Source organism: Bubalus kerabau, chromosome 8 (genome assembly GCF_029407905.1).
Source record: "Bubalus kerabau isolate K-KA32 ecotype Philippines breed swamp buffalo chromosome 8, PCC_UOA_SB_1v2, whole genome shotgun sequence".
Classification (NCBI taxonomy): domain Eukaryota; kingdom Metazoa; phylum Chordata; class Mammalia; order Artiodactyla; family Bovidae; genus Bubalus; species Bubalus kerabau.
The window spans coordinates 69648221-69669017 of NC_073631.1; the positions used below are offsets into that span (position 1 = coordinate 69648221).

At 43.3% G+C, this 20797-nt stretch overlaps 1 protein-coding gene across 7 annotated transcripts in view; it reads left to right on the forward strand.

Moving 5' to 3' along the window:
* Window positions 1–20797, forward strand: part of SCRN1 (secernin 1) — a 59196-nt gene that overhangs the window by 23228 nt on the left and 15171 nt on the right. For all 7 annotated transcript variants that reach the window (XM_055590497.1, XM_055590491.1, XM_055590493.1 and 4 more), the window contains one exon: window positions 13625–13806. In XM_055590497.1, coding sequence (XP_055446472.1) covers window positions 13625–13806 — 182 coding nt within the window. The remainder of the gene's footprint in view (window positions 1–13624; window positions 13807–20797) is intronic.

Here is a 20797-nt window from a genome sequence, read left to right on the forward strand (position 1 = left end):
CCTCCAGAGGATCTTTCCGACCCAGGGGTTGAACTCACGTCTACTGAGTCTCCTGCATTGGCAGGAGGATTCTTTACCACTGAGTCACCTAGGAAGCCCATGTGATTTTGTTATATATTGTCAAATTTCTTTCTATAGGTGGTGTGCCATTTTACATTCCCACCAGCAATGTGAGACAATGCCAGATTGTCCATATTCCCAGAGTGTGCTTCATGATGGCTGTTTTTTAAATTAATTATTTTAATCGGAGGCTAATTGTGATATTGTGGTGGCTTTTGCCATACATTGACCTGAATCAGCCACGGGTGTACATGTGTCCCCCATTCTGAACCCTGCTCCCACCTCCCTCCCCATCTCATCCCTCTGGGTTGTCCCAGTGCACCAGCTTTGAGTGCCCTGTTTCATGCATCGAATTTGGACTGGTGATCTATTTCACATATGGTAATATACATGTTTCAATGCTATTTTCTCAATTCATCATGAAGGCTATTTTATGTTAATTTTACATTCTACTTTTTAAACTAAATTCTTTTATTTATTGTGTCAGCTTTTATTATTGATTCTTTTTGATTTTCCAGCTATGTTATTATAAAACCTGCAAATATGGATAATTTAATTGTTCTACATCTCTTCTTTTTTCATCTGTTTGGCTTATGGCTTGGATTTAGTATTAATAACGGTGGAGAAAGTGGGTATCTTTGTGTTGTTCCTGACCTAAGTGGGGCAGCCTCTAGTGCTTCCATATTAAGTAAGATGCTGGCTTTGGAATGGAGATTCGAATCATTTTGTCATGTTAAAAAGTGTACATCAGTTCATGCTTTGAATGCTTTTTAAAAACCCTGAGAAACAGGTGTTACATTTTGTTAAAGATCAGGAGATAATCAGGAGCTAAGCCCCTGTTTTTTTGTTTTTTTTTTTTTACTTTCTATTTAATGATAAATTGAATCATCTTTGCATTCATGGAATAAACTTCTTGGTTATGGTATAGTTAGTTGTATGTGTTTAAATGGTAATTGTTAAAGGATGAAGAATTTAGAGTAAAAAAATTGGGGGCTGATAAATTAACAAGCTCTTGCCACTGACATAATCTCTACCCTTTGGTGTTTTATATTTTATAAAACAATTTTTCTGTGTGATTGTGCATTTTAAATGGGTATTCATCCATGTGTATTTCATTTTCTTATCTGAATCTCTGTTTCAGCCTTTTAAAAGCATTAAGCATCACCAGAGAGCAATAGCACTCTACAAGGAGCTGGTTATGCTAAGTGAATTCAGCAGGAGCACTGAGATGAATGGGCAGAGTTGAGCCAGTCATGGCTCTAGTCTGTGGTTGGGGCGGTGGCAGACTGTCGCCCATAGGACTTTCGCCAGAACCACTTGCCTCTGATGTTGCACCACTAACTTGGTTCAGGCTCCTAAACTTCAGTGGGACTACTGGGCTTCAGCCCCGGTGGATCCAGGGAATTGGAAGGGGAGACGGCTTTGGCAATCAGGATACGATAGAATTAAAGATATAAAGAGTGGTTAAATAGGGATAGCTCAGCGAAGAAATTCAGTGAAGAAAAGAGGCTGAATAACTTGGTTTATGTGGAAAACCAATAAAATTCCAAGACAAGGAATTTGCGCCACCTACATAGGCCGCAGGCATCCTCCTGTTCTCCCGAAGGAGAGGAGACACTAAGGCCTCCCCGGTCAGATCTTAGAAGCCCAGGCAAAATTAGTAGGCTTGACGAGCCTCCACGCTCCAGATGGGAATTCAGCCAGAAGGTGAGAGAAAGAACAAGATGGGGAGACCAGGGTTCAGTGAACAAGGCCTGCACTTTATTTTCCAAAGTAGTTTTTATACCTTAAGCTGTGCATAGAGGATAATGGGGGAAGGGGTAGAGTCATGCAAGGACAGCAGTCCTTGATCCCTATCGAAGCCATGCTTTCTTCCTGCAATCATATGCAAAAGTTTAGGTGATTTACATCATCTTCTGGCCAGGAGGCCTATTAACATTTTATGACCCTTTCTTAAGAAAACTTATTTTTCTCTAAAGGTGATTATTCTAAAGTCAGGTGCCACCCTCTGAAAGCATTAGATAAAGTTGCATTCCTATAGGGCAAAAGTGTGGTGGGCTATAACAAGAAAAGAATTAACTCAAGGGTCCAAGGTTACAAACATTAAAGCTATTACTTACATTCCTGTACACCAATTATATTAATCAATACACTTCCAGGGACACAGCAGGTAAGGGATATGGAAACTTAGCAGCAAACATTGGCCCAACAAGTGAAAAACCCTTCACCAATACAATTTCTAATCAATCTTTTAACTGCTCAAAGGAATCTGTATTTAGACAGTTTAGAACATCTCATGCCTCTCACGGTTGGGAGGCTCTGAACAATCACATGTGGCTGGAAGAACCTTTTCAGGCAGGCTAGAGGACTTCCAAAGGAGTTTGTGAACTAAAACACTCTTGTCACGCCCAGGAACTTCATTAACTGGAGCTGTAAGTTAACTCTTTCAGAGAGAGAGATGGTGGTGGGGGATAGCCCCCCATAAAGTCAGAGGTGTAGGTGAGAGCACAAAGCAATAAAGTAGGCAAACTCTGGTTTTGGGGGTATATGCTCAAGAATTTCCAGGGGGGGACTCCTGAGGCTCGATCCCGCCTTTGTGTATGCCGAGCCTCCTTCCTCATGACCTTTGCCACAGGCGGAGTTCCTCACACTGGCTCCCGGCAGGGACTTTCCTTTCATATGGGCAGAGAAGAGTGCTAGGTTCTGTGCTGCTCATGGTAGATTTTCAATGGGTCTTCATTACTGTTTGAATGTCCATGTTGTTTAGATCTGAATGTTTCTGTTTCTGGGACAGAGGGGACTGGATGGATATGGATAAAGTTGGCTTGGTTTGAGTTGTTACTGACCTTCCCTGGCTGCCTTCCCTACATGTTTCTTTTTCCCAGAGTCATGCACACTGAAACACTTTGATTTTCATGTGGGCAGATTTCCTGAAGATGGCTCTAACAAATCCCATCCCACATGTCCTTCTCACAGTGTGCTGGACATACCTCCATGGAGTGGGGGGATTATGCCCCCCACCCCTGCCGTGAATCTTCATGAGGGCTTCTGGTGGCATCAGGCAGTGAAACCTGATGGAGGTGATGGTGTGTGACCTCCAGGGCTGGGTAGTAAAAGGATCTGACTTGTGCTTGTCTCCCTCCTTTGGGACTCTAGCCCTAAGTTCCCAGGCACCATGCTGGGAGGAACCCAGCAGATACCATGTGGTGGGGCCCCCATGGAGAACCTGCAAACAGTGTCAGCTGCCAGATGTGTGAGTGAATGCCCTTTCAGTGATTCCAGACCTCAGACTCCATGGAATAGACTCACACCATCCCTTCTGTGCCCTGTCCAAATTCCTGATGCATCAAATTCATGAACATAATAAATGGTTGTTTTATATCACTAAATTTGGGGGTCATTTTTTAGTAGCCATAGTAAGTACAGTATTGTGCAAAACCTTTTATAAGTATAACTGAAATAAATATTTTAGAAAAATTTATTTTTTGGGACATAGATTAAATGACTTTATATGTTTTGTTTTCATGGTTACAATCATTTTAGAAAAGAGACTAGATTCCTTCCACTAGTTATGATACATTAACGCCCAAGTACACCATGTATTTATGGTGTACACCTCAAATACACCATAAATTATGTCCCCTTGCCTAATTACTAAGCACAGTTTGATACATACCAGAGGTAATTGCTAGGCAGTCTTGACCTTTTTTCTGAGTTGCATTTCTGGGGTTCTGAGTTGCCTTGGTATGTTTTCACATCTGTATGCTGCAGGTAAAATAACTTCACAGGTCAAAAACCAAATTCACTCTTCCCATTTCGTTTGCTTTTCTTCCTCTGACAGCTCTGTTGTCTGCCACAGAGTTTATTCTAGAAACCAGAAGCAAGCGTTGACCCATGTTTTCCGACTCATCTGTGGATGCACAGGGACAGCAGTCACTGAGTCTTGCTTCCTCGCCTGTGTCCCCGTCTCCTCATCGCTCCCAATTCTTTCACACCCACCCCAATCTCCTTTCTGCTTTGATCTGCTTAGTCGTGCCCAGGTCTCTTTCTCCTGAATTCTATTCCCTGCAGGGTCACTGGACTTTTCTTTCCAGATCACAGCTTTGTCACTGCCTCGTTTAAAAATGTTGGGTTGTTGTTTATAAGATGAGAATCCAGGCTGATTTGTATGCCATTCAGAACTCTTCCTGCCTGGCATCCTGTTCACTTTTCTTTCTTTTCTTTTAAATTAATAGACATTTTTAAAGCAGATTTAGGTTTGTGGAAAAATGAGCGTAAGTACAGAGTGTTCTCATATAATCCCTCACCACCCCTGCTGCCTGCCTCCCAGTTTCCCGTTATTAATATTTTGCCTTAATATCTTTTACAGTGGATGAGCCTGTATTGATACATTATTATTAACCCACTCAATAGTTTATTAAAGTTCACTCTTTGTGTTGTGTATTCTCTGGGGTTTGACAATGTCTAATACCATGTATCCATCTATCATATAGGGTATTTTCAGTGCCCTAAAAATCCTCTATGTTCTAGCTAGTCATCTATCTCTCCCTTCCCCTAACCCCTGGAAACCCCTTATCTTTTCACTGTCTTCATAGTTTTCCCTTTTCTAGAAGGTTATATAGTTGGAATCATATAGTATGTAGCCTTTTCGGATTGGCTTCTTTCACTCAGTGATAGACATTTAAGATTCACTGATGTCTCTTCCAAGCTTGATAGACTGTTTCTATTTTGCTGTGAATAATAGTCCATTGCCTGGATATACCACAACTTATTTTTCCATTCACCTATTGCAGGACATCTTGGTTGAATCCAAGTTTGGGCAATTTTGAATAAAGTTGCTGTAAAATTTGTGTGCAGGTTTTTTGTGCACATAAATTTTTAAACCAATTTGGTTAAAGGTACTTTTTAATGTAATTTTATATTTTGAATAAGTGATAAAATGATGTGGTTCAAAGATTTAATAATATTAAAAAGGTTTATAGTAAACAGTCTTAATCTCCCCTTCCTCCTATTAAAATTCCCATCTTATGTAATCCTTTTTTTTTCTTGCCCATCTTGTCATCTTTTATGCAAAGCAAATAAATATGTATATGCAGCCTTTTCTTTTTTCATGAATATAGCACATTATATACACTATTCTGACCCTTGATATTTTTTTAACGTACAGTTTCTAGCTTACAATTGGCTTTCTTTTGTTTAGTAACATTTTCTAAAGAGTTTTCTATAGCTAAAAGCTTTCTAAAGAGTTTTCTATAGCTGAACATAGAAATAGAGATTCTTCTTCTTCTTTTACAGCTGACAGTAGTCTATTGTGGAGATATTCCATAATTTAGTCAGTTCTCTATTGGTGAATGCTTGGACTTTTGGCTCGTCTGGAAAGTACAGCCACAAAGAACATTGTACACAGGCTTTCTGTACATGGGCATGTATAGTCATTGAAGACACTTCCACATGCAGGGTCACTAGGTCATAGGATACATTTTTTTTGGTAATAACAGACCTCTGTTAGGGTTGTACAATTTCCTGCTTGCTTTTTTAATCTTCGTCCTTAGTTTCCCTTTCCTAGCTTACACAGTAGGCGTCAGCTGCACTGAGCTGCTTCTTGAACGAACAGCACACTTACATTGCTGTGTTCTTTTGCTCTGTCCTTTGCCGAGTCTCTCCTTCCTCTCCCATCTCGTCATCCACTTGGTAGACTCCTGTGCATTCTTCAAGGCGCCAGCACCAGTATCCCCCTCCTCCCTTTAGCCTGCCACCCTTCTGTGCATGTGTAGCATGTTAAGTGTCTTTTATAAATTAATTGAAATTCATGGTCACCTGAAACTAGGGGGCTGAGTTCTGGCTCAGGAGGCAGGGGCCTGTGTTCTAGTCCTGCCTTCTGCATTTACTGCGTCTTGGACCTTTGAGCCTCTGAGACTCAGTTTCCTCATTTGCCAGACAGAGATCACAGCATACCCCACCCGGCCTTCTTGTAAAGCACATGTGAGCTAACATGTGAAAGCACTTTGTAAACTCCAAGCAGAACACTGCAGGAAGAGATTTTTCTTTTCTTTTTTTTAAAAAAGAATCAGGTAGTGCTGAGAGATTCTGTGACTCCAGGTCTCAGTTCCCAAACTCCTAACTTGTAGCATATGCTAAGTCTGCTTTTCAAACTTACTCTGTATCTTTAATTCCCATACAGTTACACTCATCTCCATCCCCTGTTCTTGTCCCAAGTACAGAATGATGGGTTCTTTTCTACCCGGCTTTTGAGCTACAATAACTATAATGTAACTTTCATAATTGTCTTCATCAGCATACAGAAAATTTGAATTATGAAGACTGAGAACTTCTCATAAAAACTCTTCTATTACTCAGCCTTTTCATGACATTTTAAACATTGTCTGCAGTTTCCCTAGAAATCTTGTGTGAGTGTTGCAGTCCCTGAAGCCTGTTTTCTGAGAATAATCCTGTGCAGAAGGTCACTCTGATTACTCATTGCCACCCACCCGCCCACCCTTCCAGCTGGGCCATCCTCCCAGGTGGGCTTGCCTTTAGTTCATGCCCTTACTCATCCTTCCCTTCATCCTGCCCTCAGTCTGTCCCTCTGTCCATCTATCCATCTCTCATCTACTCTTTGTCCAGTTCACATCTACTTGAGATGGAGGAATAAAAATGGGGTCCTCCAGCACTGAGTTCCTCGGTTTCTAAAATTACACTGGGCATTTTGTTCAGCTGCACAGTTGGCAGATCAGAGCATTTTATTTTGTGCTCTTTAGTCTTTCTTCTGCAGATGCTGGGTTTTTAACAACTCCCATTTTGGTTGCAGAGTAGGATGGGTAAGTTCAGTTCAGTCGCTCAGTTGTGTCCAACTCTTTGCGACACCATGGACTGCAGCACGCCAGGCCTTCCTGTCCATCACCAACTCCCAGAGTTCACCCAAACTCATGTCCATTGAGTTGGTGATGCCATCCAATCATCTCATCCTCTGTCATCCCCTGCTCCTGCCCTCAATCTTTCCCAGCATCAGGGTCTTTTCAAATGAGTTAGCTCTTCGCATCAGGTGGCCAAAGGATTGGAGTTTCAGCTTCAACATCAGTCCTTCCAATGAACTACCAGGGCTGGTCTCCATTAGGACGGACTTGTTGTATCTCCTCTCAGTCCAAGGGACTCTCAAGAGTCTTCTCCAACACCACAGTTCAGAAGCATCAATTTTTCTACACTCAGCTTTCTTTTTAGTCCAACTTTCACATCCATACATGACTACTGGAAAACCATAGCCTTGACTATACAGACCTTTGTTGACAAAGTAATGTCTCTGCTTTTTAATATGCTATCTAGATTGGTCATAACTTTCCTTCCAAGGAGTAAGCATCTTTTAATTTCATGGCTGTGATCACCATCTGCAGTGATTTTGGAGCCCCCAAAAATAAAGTCAGCCACTGTTTCCACCGTTTCCCCATCTATTTCCCATGAAGTGATGGGACTGGATGCCATGATCTTAGTTTTCTGAATGTTGAGCTTTAAGCCAGCTTTTTCACTCTCTTCTTTCACTTTCATCAAGAGGCTTTTTTTTTTAGTTCCTCTTCACTTTCTGCCATAAGGGTGGTGTCATCTGCATATCTGAGGTTATTGATATTTCTTCCGGTAATCTTGATTCCAGCTTGTGCTTCTTCCAGTCCAGCGTTTCTCATGATGTACTCTGCATATAAGTTAAATAAGCAGGGTGACAGTATACAGCCTTGATGTACTCCTTTTCCTATTTGGAACCAGTCTGTTGTTCCATGTCCAGTTCTAACTGTTGCTTCCTGACCTGCGCATAGGTTTCTCAAGAGGCCGGTAGGTGGTGTGCTATTCCCATCTCTTTCACAATTTTCCACAGTTTATTGTGGGTTTAGGTATATGGTTAAGCCTTCTATTTAAGAAAGAAAGGATACAACACTACAATATTTTCCTGGAGAAAACAGTGGATTTCAACTAAAGTTTCCATTATCTATACTTGGTGCCCAAGAGGGTCTTTATACCATAATTTATGGAGACAGAATTCTTGATAGCCAAGTCAGGTTTGATACATACTGGCTTTTTGAAAGATTCTCTTATTATTATATAATAAACCTCTCCTCCATTTTTGCCTCCTTTAGACTTCATTGTTTTCTTTTTTAGAAAGTTATTTTAAATATTTTTTTTTCCACTACATGAAATTCTGTATGGGATTAGTATCCTCAGTCAGGTTATACAACTTTCACGATTTGGGGTAGATTTTTGGTAGGTACTTTTCCTCCTTTTTTTCCCAAAGAAAATATTTGCAAGAAGAACAGAAAATTGCCAATTAATGGTAGCTGGTGGTGTTATTAGTAACATTGTCCATGTCCATATCTATGTCCATGGTGGGGCAGGGAGTGGGTTCTGAATGTTAATTCTAAAGATTATCCTTTACCACAGGGAGTACAAGTCATTCTGGAATCAGAAATCTGAGCAGAGTGGCATGGTCACTAAGTAGATTGTATGCTTTTCTTCCTGTCTGTTTTCCTGTTTTCATCTCTTCAGCCCCTGAGGCAGGGGTTCCCAGCCTCCTGTGGAGTCAGAGCATCTCCCTTGCCCCGTGGGAGAGTGGCTTGGCCTGGGGGCTTCCTTCTATTGCATCCCTTTTCCCAAATCTGTTTCTGAACCCCCTTAAAGATCTTGCAGCTTCAGGGAGATAAAAAACAGCTCTTCTAAAGTATAGTCAGCATCTTCTTCTGTCTTTGTTTAGACTCATATAAGCCTTAATGGCACATTTCCCGAAACCAGTCTAGTTGCAGGCAAAAGACACTGGGATAAAAACATTAAAAAACAAACAACCTCAGTGATAATCTCAATACTGTTTTAGAGTCACAGGTTTTCTAAAACTAAACCTGTTTTCCTAAAGCGTCCCGTTTTTCCCTACCTTTCTTTCTCCTCCTAAGAAGTCTGGCTGACTCATCAACTCATTTCTCAGTGGTTTTTGCTGGCGGTGCCAGGGTTGTGTTCACCATCTGAGTACAGTAGGAAAGGCACAATGGTTGCATTGCACTAAGTGAAACGTCTATTGTGTGAGTGTCTCTATTCCCCTTTCATTGGGTGATATCCAGAAATAGTGTGTGCAGGAATGTGCAAGGGTTAGGCGACAGCACGTCGCTGATTTTGCTTTTTCATTTTGGGCACCATCACACAAGATAATAAAGGGCTTTCCCTGCAGAAGAATTGTCTTTTGTCTTTGTCTCCGGGGCCTTGTCAAGGTTGATCTTTCCATCCTCCAACCTGGTATGTGTCCCCAGGAGCCACCTGAGAGCGACAAGCTCAGTACAGGTAACGTCTTTCAAACCTCAGTGATTAGCATTAGGCAGTGCTGACAGTTCTTTCTTAAGTTTGCATTAAATATTTTTGGCCATGCCTTGCGGCCTGTGGGATCTTAGTTCCCTGACCAGGGATTGAACCTGCGCCCCTTGCGTTGAAATTGCTGAGTCATAACCACTGGACTGCCAGGAAGTCTCAGAGCTGACATTTAGGAGTATGCCTCACCCCTCACCCCCACTCCTCCTCGGGCTTGTTGTGTGGTCTTGACACCCAGAAGTCACACTAGCTGACAGATTTGTTTTACTAAAGACTCGGTGGGCCTGGCCATGGGGCAGCAAGACAAATTGCTCCTCTGTTTGTGCAAGCCCCTTGAACAGCTTAATTACCAGAGCTGAGGCTAGAACTATACCCCTAAAGACTGATCTTTTGAGTGGTGAACATTTTCTTTTTCCTTTTTTCCTAACAGAAATCTGGCTGGAAATTTTCTTTTTTTTTTTTTTGGAAATTTTCACTTTAGAACTAACTGTTTTTGTTTTTTGTTTTTTTCATGCGGAAAGATTTCAGGTGCTTTTGGGTTTTTCCCCTCAGAAAAACCTTCTCTGCTACTTCAAATCCCACTTCTTCTCTACCTCGTAATAACGGGGCAATTGTGTTGGTGAATCCATTTAAGAAAATGACTGCCTGCAGAGTTCAGGTTCTAGATGGTTGACTCAAGTTTAACTCATTACATTGTGTGTAAATATTCCTTATTTGTGAGATTTGCTCCCAAACTGGGACTTTTAAGTAACTAATCTCTGTGAAACAAATGTTTCTGCCTCCCAGACCTGGGTGTGATTAGTCAGGTTTCAAACCCAGTGGACTGTGTGAATTGCAGCCACAGAGGGGCCCTTGTTAAGCCAGACTTTGGTGGTCCATGACAAAGATGCCCTGAGGGTGTGTGTTACAGGCTTGCTTGGGCTTCCCTGGTGGCACAGGGTTCCATCCCTGAGTCAGAAAAATCCCCTGGAGAAGGAAATGGCAACCCACTCCAGTATTCTTGCCTGGAGAATCCCATGGACAGAGGAGCCTGGCAGGCTACAGTCTATGGGGTCACAAAGAGTTGGACGTGACTGAGCAACTGAGCGCACACTCGTAAGCCTGGGGTGCTCACACACCAGCTCCCCCTCACCGGCTGCCCTATGTCCTGTACAGGGATCTGGGGATCAGCGTTCAGCCTGGTGCTTGAAAGGGGCTGATTTAGCTTATATGTCTAGTTGGGGATCTCCTTGTTTCCTCACGATTCCAATTTTGGTGTGAAAAGTGTCAAGTTGGCTGCATGTATTTTGAACTCCCACGAAGACCATATGGTCTTTTGGATTCAGTGTTCAGCACTTTTATCAGTCAGTACTTACTATGCTTTTGCAGTCCTGTGACTCAGTGCCATCACAGCTCCCCTAAGTGGCAGAGTGGAGGACCTCCCTGAACTGGGAACACATTTTTGACATCCCCACCTTTTTCTTCTCATTCTCTTTCCTCTGTCTGGAATACTTCGATGTCTGGCTCGGTTTGCAAGGTCAGCTCAAATGTCACCCACTTGATAAAACCTCTGCCCACTTGGATGTGTTTCCTTGCCTATGAACCTCAATTATGCTCCCTCTGACCTTTGTTACCGATTCATTAATTCATTTATTGATGCCTGCTATGTACCAGATTTGGGATCGAGCCCTCTCTCATTTCTGTATCTCTCATGGAGCTTACATTCTAGCCTGGGGAAATAATCATACATAAACAGCACATGCAGTACATAAGTCAATTATATAGTATTTTGGAAGGGTTACAATGGAGTGGAATGGGAAAAGGAAAAAGAATAGCAGGATTGGGTTGATCAGAAGTGCAAAGGCTTCCCTCATAGCTCAGTTGGTCAAGAATCCGCCTACAATGCAGGAGACCCCAGTTCAGTTCCTGGATCAGGAAGATCCCCTGGAGAAGGTATAGGCTTCCCACTTCAGTATTCTTGGGCTTCCCTTGTGGCTCAGCTGGTAAAGAATCTACCTGCAATGTGGGAGACCTGGGGTCAATCCCTGGGTTAGGAAGATCCCCTGGAGAAGGGAAAGGCTACCCACTCTGGTATTCTAGCCTGGAGAATTCCATGGACAGTATAGTCCATGGCGTCACAAAGAACTGGACACGACTGGGGACTTTCACTTTTCATAAGGTGGGAGGAGGGGGAGATGCAGTGCCTGTTAAGCAGACATTCCTTAAGTTGGCCAGTGGTCATGGTCATTTGTGTGTGTGCCTTCTCCTTTGCCAACTGAAGGGACAGAGACTGGGCCCCTCACTGGCTTATCTGCCAGCAGCACTTCGCACAAGATGCCTTGTGTGTGGTTGCTGCTCTGTAGATAATTGATGAAATGGGAATGAAGGTGTAGACATGAATTTGAGGACAAATAAATAAGCTCATTTCCTATTTTTGCTTTTTTCCTGTCCTTAAAAAAATTATGATAAATCTGTGCTTAGGAAGTTGAAATTCCTCCCCTATTTACTCAATCTTTTCAAGACAGAATTTGTCACTCGACCTCAGTGGGTACAGGGGTTTTAGAAAGTGTTGATCAATGTCTGGACTGCTTTTTGCATGAAATAATACAATCCTAACATATATCCCTCAATTCCAGGTAGAAGAGCGCAGAGGACCATAGTTTGTTTAGTGCTTTGGCCAGTTTTTTGTTGTCAAAGGATCATTTTTTAAAAAAATAAATAACCATAGGGAACTGAATAGGGGAAAACACTTAAAGAGTATATTTTATTATCAGTTTGCCATGAAAAACTCAAGGGTCTCTTGACAACCTCTGAGTTTAATCAGCTTTCAGTTTACAAATAGTTATCAAGTGAAATAACATTATCCCAGGGCAGAGCAATACCTAATGTGGATTGTGAAGATACAGATGTCACGTGACCAGTGAGTGTGCATTTCAGCTCTTACCTGGGGTTTAGAGATTATGAAAAATCAATGCAGAATAGCTTTCTGGGCTGCATTCAGAAATATAACTGGGTGTTGAATCAAAAAAAGAGATCTAAGGCTGCAGTTGATCAGTGCTTTGAGATGCCCAATTTAAAGTGTAAATGGATGCTTCGGCTGATAGAGTTCTCCCCTGACAGCTAAAAAGCCCTGTATAATTTAAAGCCCTGAGTTGCGCAGCCTTCTTGGGAAGAGGGTGTCATGGATACTAGAATATCAGTGTCAGGAGGCCCCGCGGCCAGCCTAGTTTAGTGCTTTTCCTGCGGCTCCAGTGGAGTCTCCTAGGGGCCCAGTGTGGGGAGGGGAAGGCTCTGAGTGCTTTCCAGGCTGCTATGTCTTTACTTGGAAAGGAATGAGCTAATCTAGATCGAGCTATGTCTTTCCAAGTATTTTTAGCCTCAGAATCCTTCCTCCATGCAAACTTTTACCCCAAAACATAAAGACAATAGAACTGGTCAAAGTGTATTGAGGTGAATGGAAGAACAGGCATGGGACCGGAGGAGGTAAGACACAGCTCTAAGTGGCGTGTACCACAGTTGTAAAAGGAGTCAAAAAACGCCTTTCTCGGACTGTTTCCTATGGGCTTAGTGTGGGGATCAAATGGGGCAGACTGGGAAGCGTAGTGGATAAGAGAGTGTACGCTTAATGCATTAGTGAAATGTCAAGTATCACCATTTTTTCTCTTTTGTACCACTAGAGCGATCATGTAGGTTGTCAAACTATGTTCTAAGGAGATGGGGATCATTGCAGGAAGCTTAAGGGATCTCTGTTCTGCAGACAAAGCATCTTCCTTTTTATCTGCTTTCTATGTTAGGCATCTAAGTAGAATTTCCTTTACAGATAGAGCTCTATAACTTTTACAGAGTTTGAAAACCACTAATCTAGAAGGAGTTTTGCAAATAAATAGGTATGCTTGTTTGAAATGCTGGTGGCCATCTATGCCTTTTGAAATGACCAGATACATAATATTCAGGGGCAGAGACCAGCTCAATATCTGGTACATGAAAATAGACCTCCACTATAGATGTCTTCATTATGCACAGATTGGCTTGAACTAAAGAGACTGGAAACTGAGTGAGTGGCAAGATTGAAACTCACTGTGGAAACCTTTGAGCTGCTTTGAGATGTGCGGTGTCTTTTGAATCTGGATGTTCCCAAGGCCTTTTATTTCTCGGCTCTGTTTGTAATGGATGTGGTGGTTTAATGTAAATACCAAGGTGAAAACTAAGTGGTACCTGACAGATAATGGCCCTTTCTTCTGTCTTCATTTTTTAGTGCACTTACATTTCAATCAACCAAGTTCCCAGGACCCATGCCATTGTGATAAGCAGACCTGCGTGGCTTTGGGGGGCAGAAATGGGAGCCAATGAACATGGAGTGTGCATAGCCAATGAAGCCATCAATGCCAGAGAACCAGCTGCTGAGACGGAAGCCTTACTGGGGATGGATCTGGTCAGGTACTGCATGGTGGCTCTTAAGAGACAACTGCTCAAAACAGGTTGGGGTGGGGATGGGCTTTCTCTCTCCCAAACCTCATACTTTGTTATGCAGTCCTTCCAAAGGTGACTTATGCCTTTTGATGTAAATTTGGAGGTGGTGGAAAAAAGAGTAGATTACAATGGAATATTATTCAGAAAAAAAAAAAATAAATAAAGTGCTGATACCTGCTATGCTTGAAAACATTATATGAAGTGAAAGAAGCCAGACCCAGAAGGTCACATATTACATGATTTAGTTACATGAAATACCCAGAATAGGCAAATTCATAGAAGCAGAAAGTGGTCTCCTGGGCTTGGAGTAGGGCATAGAGAGGGATTCCTAATGGGTACGGGGCTTCTTTTTGGGGTGTCTGAAATGTTTTAAACTTAAATTATGGTGATAGTTGCTCAGCTTTATGAAGATACTAAAGATTATTCAACAACACTTTTAAATGGGTAGTTTTATGGTCTTTGAAATATATCTAATAATATATAAAAGTAAATAGAAAAAATATATATATATAACACATAAAATAAAAAGGAAGAAAGAACAGAAACTGCTTCCGTCCTTTCCCCTCTATGTCTCTGTCCTCTTTTCTTTCTCTCCCCTCCCAGCCACAGGGTAATGCATTCACGTTTAAGGCGTTAGTGAGCTGTGGAGGCGGACGTGTAAGCTTGGCAAGATGGAGGCCTCCGTTGGCTTGTTCACTAATGTGTCACAGCGCTAGGGCGTGTCCCTGGTGTGCAGCGGCTGATCAGTGGCCAAGTTTGGAAAGAATGACTACAGTAGAAAGTGGCAGGAATGAAACGACATTCTGAAGTAGTTTCTTTTTTTCCTGAAATAGTGAAATGCAATGGACTCATGGCATGGTTGAAGGGGGACTGGGCTGGGAGCTGGAGGTCTTGGTTCTCAGTGTGGAAACACCATTAGTGTCCGTGCCCGTCATTTGTTCAATGTGAGTCCTGAATTGGATGACCTCCAGAGCTTCCCAAAGGGGACATCCTACAGAAAGGAATGGAGGTTTTTACATTTTATAGGTTTTGCAGGGAGAAATTGCACATCTACACAAAGACGTCTGTGGCCCATAGCTTCTTTCACCTGGGGGACAGGTCAGTTTGTGACACTTTTTGATGCCACGTTGCTTTTATGCTTTCCCCACCCTTTCCTTTTCCTGGTTATGATAAACTCAGAAGGAGCAGGTCCCCTGAGCTGGAGAAAAGGAGGAAAAAGCCTCATATTTATAATGAGTTCTCTCTTGATCAACAGAGTGAAATGGAGAGAATAACAAATTTTCAGCTTATGTTTTGACAGCTGTCCCAGTAGTTTTACCTCCATGTTTAAGAGAAATCCTGAAAATGAAGAGTTAGCAATGGAAAATAATGCCCCTTTTATGCCTCATTTACAACCTTGCATTTTGAGTTATCATTGTCTTCATGGAGGGGATTAATAGAACTGGCAAATATCACCATTTAAACAGTTGATTTCTAAGGGATGACAGAAGAGAGTGGTTTTTTTCTTTCTTCAATGCTTCTGATGTATCTTTTCAAGTTCATCAACCTGTAAGACAACCAGAGTTATTGAATGTGTGCTTTGTGTTAGACTCTGTAGGCGCATAAAGAAGCTCAGACACTTCAAAGAGATCTTAGTCTGTTTGCAGGGAGAGGACAGAAGATTAAGCAATGCAAGATTTTAGACCAATTTAAGATGACAGGAGGAGAAATGTGTCTTAAGGCAATTGGAGATTTTTAGCCACATAAATGGCACAGAATCCCAGGCTCTCAGCAAACACTGCAGGATGTTCAGAGATGATAATGGGCTGCATCTGTTTAGGAATGCTTCAGGAGATGCATTTCACCTGGGTCTACAAGGCCCAGGGATGTAGACAGAGGAGATATATTTAGCACGTAATTGAGGTTGTGATAGTTACCAAGGTCTGGGACAGTAACACATGTTGGGAGTAGATGACAGGGTAAGTTTAATTGTATTCATTTAGCTTCAACTCCTTTCCTGGCCACCCGTGACCAGCTATTACAATGCAAAGACAGGTGTGTGAAGAGGACCCTGCTGTGGTATCCGCACCTGGAGTGGCTCTCTGTGCGTTCAGGGTCTCAGCTTTACCCAGCTATGATCAGTTCAGTCACACACAGTCAGATACTGAGGAGCCATTCCATACCAACTGAATCCTAAAAGTGACCTCTGAGCCAGAAGGCCTCCTAGATCAACGTCTAAGCGCCTCCCAGCTGATGGGTGCTGTAGCTCCACATGTTTTCAGAGGGACTTAGGGGCGGGAGCACGTGCATGCTCAGTCATGGCCAACTCTTTATGACCCCATGGACCCCACCAGGCTCCTCTGCCCAGATTTTCCAGACAAGAATAATGGAGTGGGTTGCCATTTCCAAAACAGGTACAAAGTTTATTATTAGAGACACAGCACAGGTATGGGAGGGCACACAAAGAAACAGCTTATTTAAGTCAGAAGCAGGGCGGAAATAGACACCAGAGAGCAGTGCGGTAAAAAGGTGATTTGAATCTCTTACATAAGACAGTTCTTCCTGGTGTTTTCGGTGAGTGTGAGGGCTCACTGGTGATTTGAAAGGGGGTTCAGCCAGTGTTGGTTTTGCTCTTTTTAGATGGCGCAGTGTAAAGAAGCTGCCTGCCAGTGCAGGAGACACAGGTTCGATTTCTGGGTCAGGAGGATCCTCTGGAGTAGGAAATGACAACCCACCCCATTATTGCCTGGGGAATCCCCTGGATAGAGGAGACTGGCAGGCTATAGTCCTAGGGGTTGCAAAGAGTTGGATGTGACTGAGCACACACAATAACCAGTGTCTATAGGAGGAAAGAACCTGTGGAAATAAGAGTTACTATTTCCAAAACACTATTGTGTAATGTGTTTTGCGGAGAATATTTCATTTAACTCTCACCACAATCTGGTGAAGCGGTGCGGCTACTTCTGTTTGGTAGACAGGAAACCGAGGCTTAGGGAGATTAAGGGACTTGCCTGAGGCTTCCACAGAGCCTGGTGTAGAGTGCCTGCCCCCTCAGGGAAGCTGCCTCTGTACTAGAGTGCAGGTTACTTCTCTCCAGGAGCCAGGAAGCTCTGGATACCAGGAGATGGAGGCCAGTCCAAAGGTTTCACACACCTTTCTTCTAAATCAGTGGAGCCGTTAACATCCATTTTTCCCCTTCCTGCTTTCATTCCTCTGGCTAGAAGCTGGGAACCTTTTGATAACCAGAAAACAGTGAACCAAGAGAAGCCTTGCAGACCCCTTGATTTGTGGGGAATAAGAAAGGTTATTTGCATCTGCATCTGTATAGGCTCATTTCTAAAAGGGGAGGGGGATTGACTTATTTTTATGACTTTCTCTAGGGCAGTGACTGAGTGACTTCACTTTCACTTTTCACTTTCATGCATTGGAGAAGGAAATGGCAACCCACTCCAGTGTTCTTGCCTGGAGAATCCCGAGGACAGGGGAGCCTGGTGGGCTGCCGTCTGTGGGGTCTCACAGAGTCGGACATGACTGAAGCGACTTAGCAGCAGCAGCAGCAGGACAGTGATTATGTGTTTACAGGAAATCTAATTATAACTTGCATGTGTGTGCTCAGTCGTGTCCGACTCTTTGCAACCCCGTGGACTATCGCCCGCCAGGCTCCTCTGTACATGGTATTTCCCAGGTAAGGATACTGGATCAGGTTGCCATTTCCTACTCCAGGGGATCTTCCCAACCCAGGGATGGAACCCGCATCTCTTGAGTCTCCTGCGTTCCTAGGTGGCTTCTTCACCACTGTGCCACCTGGGAAGCCCCATGTTTCACCTTAATTGGGATACATTGGCACAGGGGTTTTCCTAATCGTGGAAGCATAGGGATCAAGAAGACAAGCGAGCAGTGTTCCTAAACATGGGAGCTTGCAGCCCGGGAGTGCGGAGGGTGCTCATCTTCCTTGGTGAGCTGTGTTCACCTTTCCAGAAAGGACACAGTGAGTTCGACATACCGGTGAGAAAGTCATTGGCCCCAAATAGGCATTTCCTCCAGAATTTTCCATAAAAAATAAGGATCTGAATTTGGGAGCATCTAACTCCAAGACCCAGAATAACCTGACCAGGCGCACATTTCTGAAGGATTTGAGTTATGCTGAAGGTAAATGTCAGAGCGAGACTCTAACAGTTGATTGATAGTTAACTGTTGGCGCAGTTAATTTCAATCCTTTTCCTGCTCCAGTCAAAGCCCATGACGGAGGTATAGCAGCCAAAGTGAAAGTAGGCGTAGAGACCAGAAAGTCCCTGTTCTCATTTGGCATCACATGAATGCACCTTATCTAGGAGGGGAAATGTTGAGAAAGGCTTTAAAATAGGCCTCTTGATGGTGGGTGACTTGTGGGCCTGGATCCAGAGGTACAGATGCACCTCTGGATCTCAGGTGGAGAGATGCGACCCTCTGTCATCCACAGCTTTGTCAGCAGTCCTACTCTCAGCCCATGACAGGGAGACCACCTGGGAATGGTCAGGTGGGACAAATGGGTATCTTTTCCCCATGGTCCTGGCATGAGGGGTTTAATCAGAATCATGTCTGTGGATGAGTGCAGAGGCCCTCCTGCAGACACTGCAGAAGGCACCAAAGTCAGTGTGGGGTGCAAACGGGCAGAGCAGTAGGAGAGTAAGTTAGAAACTGCAAGAGAGGGACTTCCTAGCGGTCCAGTGGTTAGGACTTGCCTTCCAGTGCAGGGGCCACGGTTCCATCCCTGTTTAGGGAACTACGATCCCACATGCCTTGGGGCCAAAAAATCAAAAAACAAAAGCAATACTGTAACAAATTCAACAAAGACTTTAAAAATAGTCCACTTCAAAAAAAATTTCAGGATGGGGAATGCATGTATACCTGTGGCGGATTCATTTTGATATTTGGCAAAACTAATACAATTATGTAAAGTTTAAAAATAAAATTAAAAAAAATTTTTTTTAAATAAATCTTTAAAAGAAAAGCTGTGAAAGAGAAGTCACAGCTGCCAAAGGTGACCTTGCTGTCCCTGGCTGGGTATTCACAGGCTCCTCCCAGTGCTTGTTTGCACGGGTAAGCGGGGCCCTGCAGAGGCCCTGGGTGCATTCTGCCTAGAATGACCAGGAGCCACCAGGGACCTGTGAAAAGCAGGAAGGGGCCCTCCTGTGTGGCCAGCTCTTGGCTGTGAGAGGCACTTGCAGCACACTTGTTCGCTCTGGACCTTCGAGATGAGGTTAGTGCTTATCTCCTCTACTCCTTTTTGGAGACGATGACAGGGACCAACAGAAGAGTCCACTACTTCCATCTTCTAATGAATTTTTTTATTATATGACTCCCCTAAGGCTTCAACTTCTCAAAGCATTGCCTTGTCATCAAGGCTTCCTAAATAAGCTTAAATTGAGAAATGCCAAATGAATTGGTATATAATTAATCTCTGAAAATAAGCCTGTTGCAAAGATAAATCCGGATCATGAAGTCCCATTATCTCTTCGTCTCCCTGGCAGCACAGTGCAACGTCCCTTCAGGAAGAATCAAACTGGGTGAATTTTAATAGTAATTGCATCTCAAGTTGAAAACTCACCCAGAATTGGCCTCTCCTGCCATCTTAGTAGGGTTCCATTGCCTCTGTTCTGAGACTCCACGCTTCTGTGACCAACATTACAATTTGAATGAAGAGACGAATAAATAGAAATTTACTGAGCACCCATTACGTGCCATTCTCTTTCAAATCAGCCTGAGAGGGAAACAGTACTGTTTTTCACTTTACAGACAAGACAATCAAAGTTCAAAAAGGTTACTCCTGGTGGATAACAGAAGCAGAATTAGAAATGAGGTCCCTTTATCTCTGAGTCATTTGTTTTTCTGCCACAGTCTGCTGTGTCTGAAAACTTACTGATCACCTACTTGGTCCCGGGTGCCAGTGCCATGTATTTTCATGTTCATTATCTCATAAAACCCATCTTCCTAGTACTCAGTGATGTAGGTGCTTATTTTACTGGTGACATAAAACTGAAGTTCAACTATATGATATAACTTGCTCAAGTTACACGGCTTCTCAGGTGGCGCTAGTGGTAAAGAACCCACCTGCCAATGCAGGAGACATAAGAGATGTGGGTTCCATCCCTGTATTGGGTGGATCCTCTGGAGGAGGGCATGGCACCCCACTCCAGTATTCTTGCCTGGAGAATCCCATGGACAGAGGAGCCTGGGGGGCTACAGTCCATAGGGTCGCACAGAGTCAGACACGACTGAAGTGACTTAGCATGCAAGCACGCAGGCTCAAGTCATGTAGAGGGCGGTCTCTGTGGCCTCTTTAAGGAGTCTCTTCATTGGAAGGGCTGGGAGGAGATGGCTGTTTCACTTTGGAAGAAGTTGGTCCTTTTGAATGACTGAAGCTGTAAGTCACACCAGTGGAGGTGGGCTGTTAGGTAGGAGAAGTATGTAGAAAAAGGACTGATCTTGTCCTAACCAGCTGCCCATTCCTAAGGAGATGGTGGGTGAATTACATTCACAGAGGACAGTGGCTGGCTATAGAGCACTGCTATTACTAACCCGAATACCTGGTGTAGAATCATAGAGGTGAGGGCTGGACTGGGCAGAGGTTTCCTTTTGCCCAGAGGCAGGAGGGAGAACAAGCCACAGAGAGATTGTCTTGTTAAGGTCTTCTACGAAGCTGGCCAGCTTCAGGGGAGTCAGAGTTAGAAAATAGAAAAAGAGAAATGGCCAAGCTTCCTTTCAAGAGAGAGAAGCCACTGGGCTCCTGACTGTGTGGAAAGGGCATGACCAAAGACAGAAAACGCCCCCATGATTTTGAATGGAATGTGTGCTATGTATTGTGAGTTCAAATGCTGTTTATCTGTTTGTATATCAGCCTGAGTATTTAACATAGTTATGCATGTCAGCGTTCTTCATAACTCAGCTTGGTCCCAACCTTTGATGCCTGTGCTAATAATGAGGTGGTGTGAAATGACAG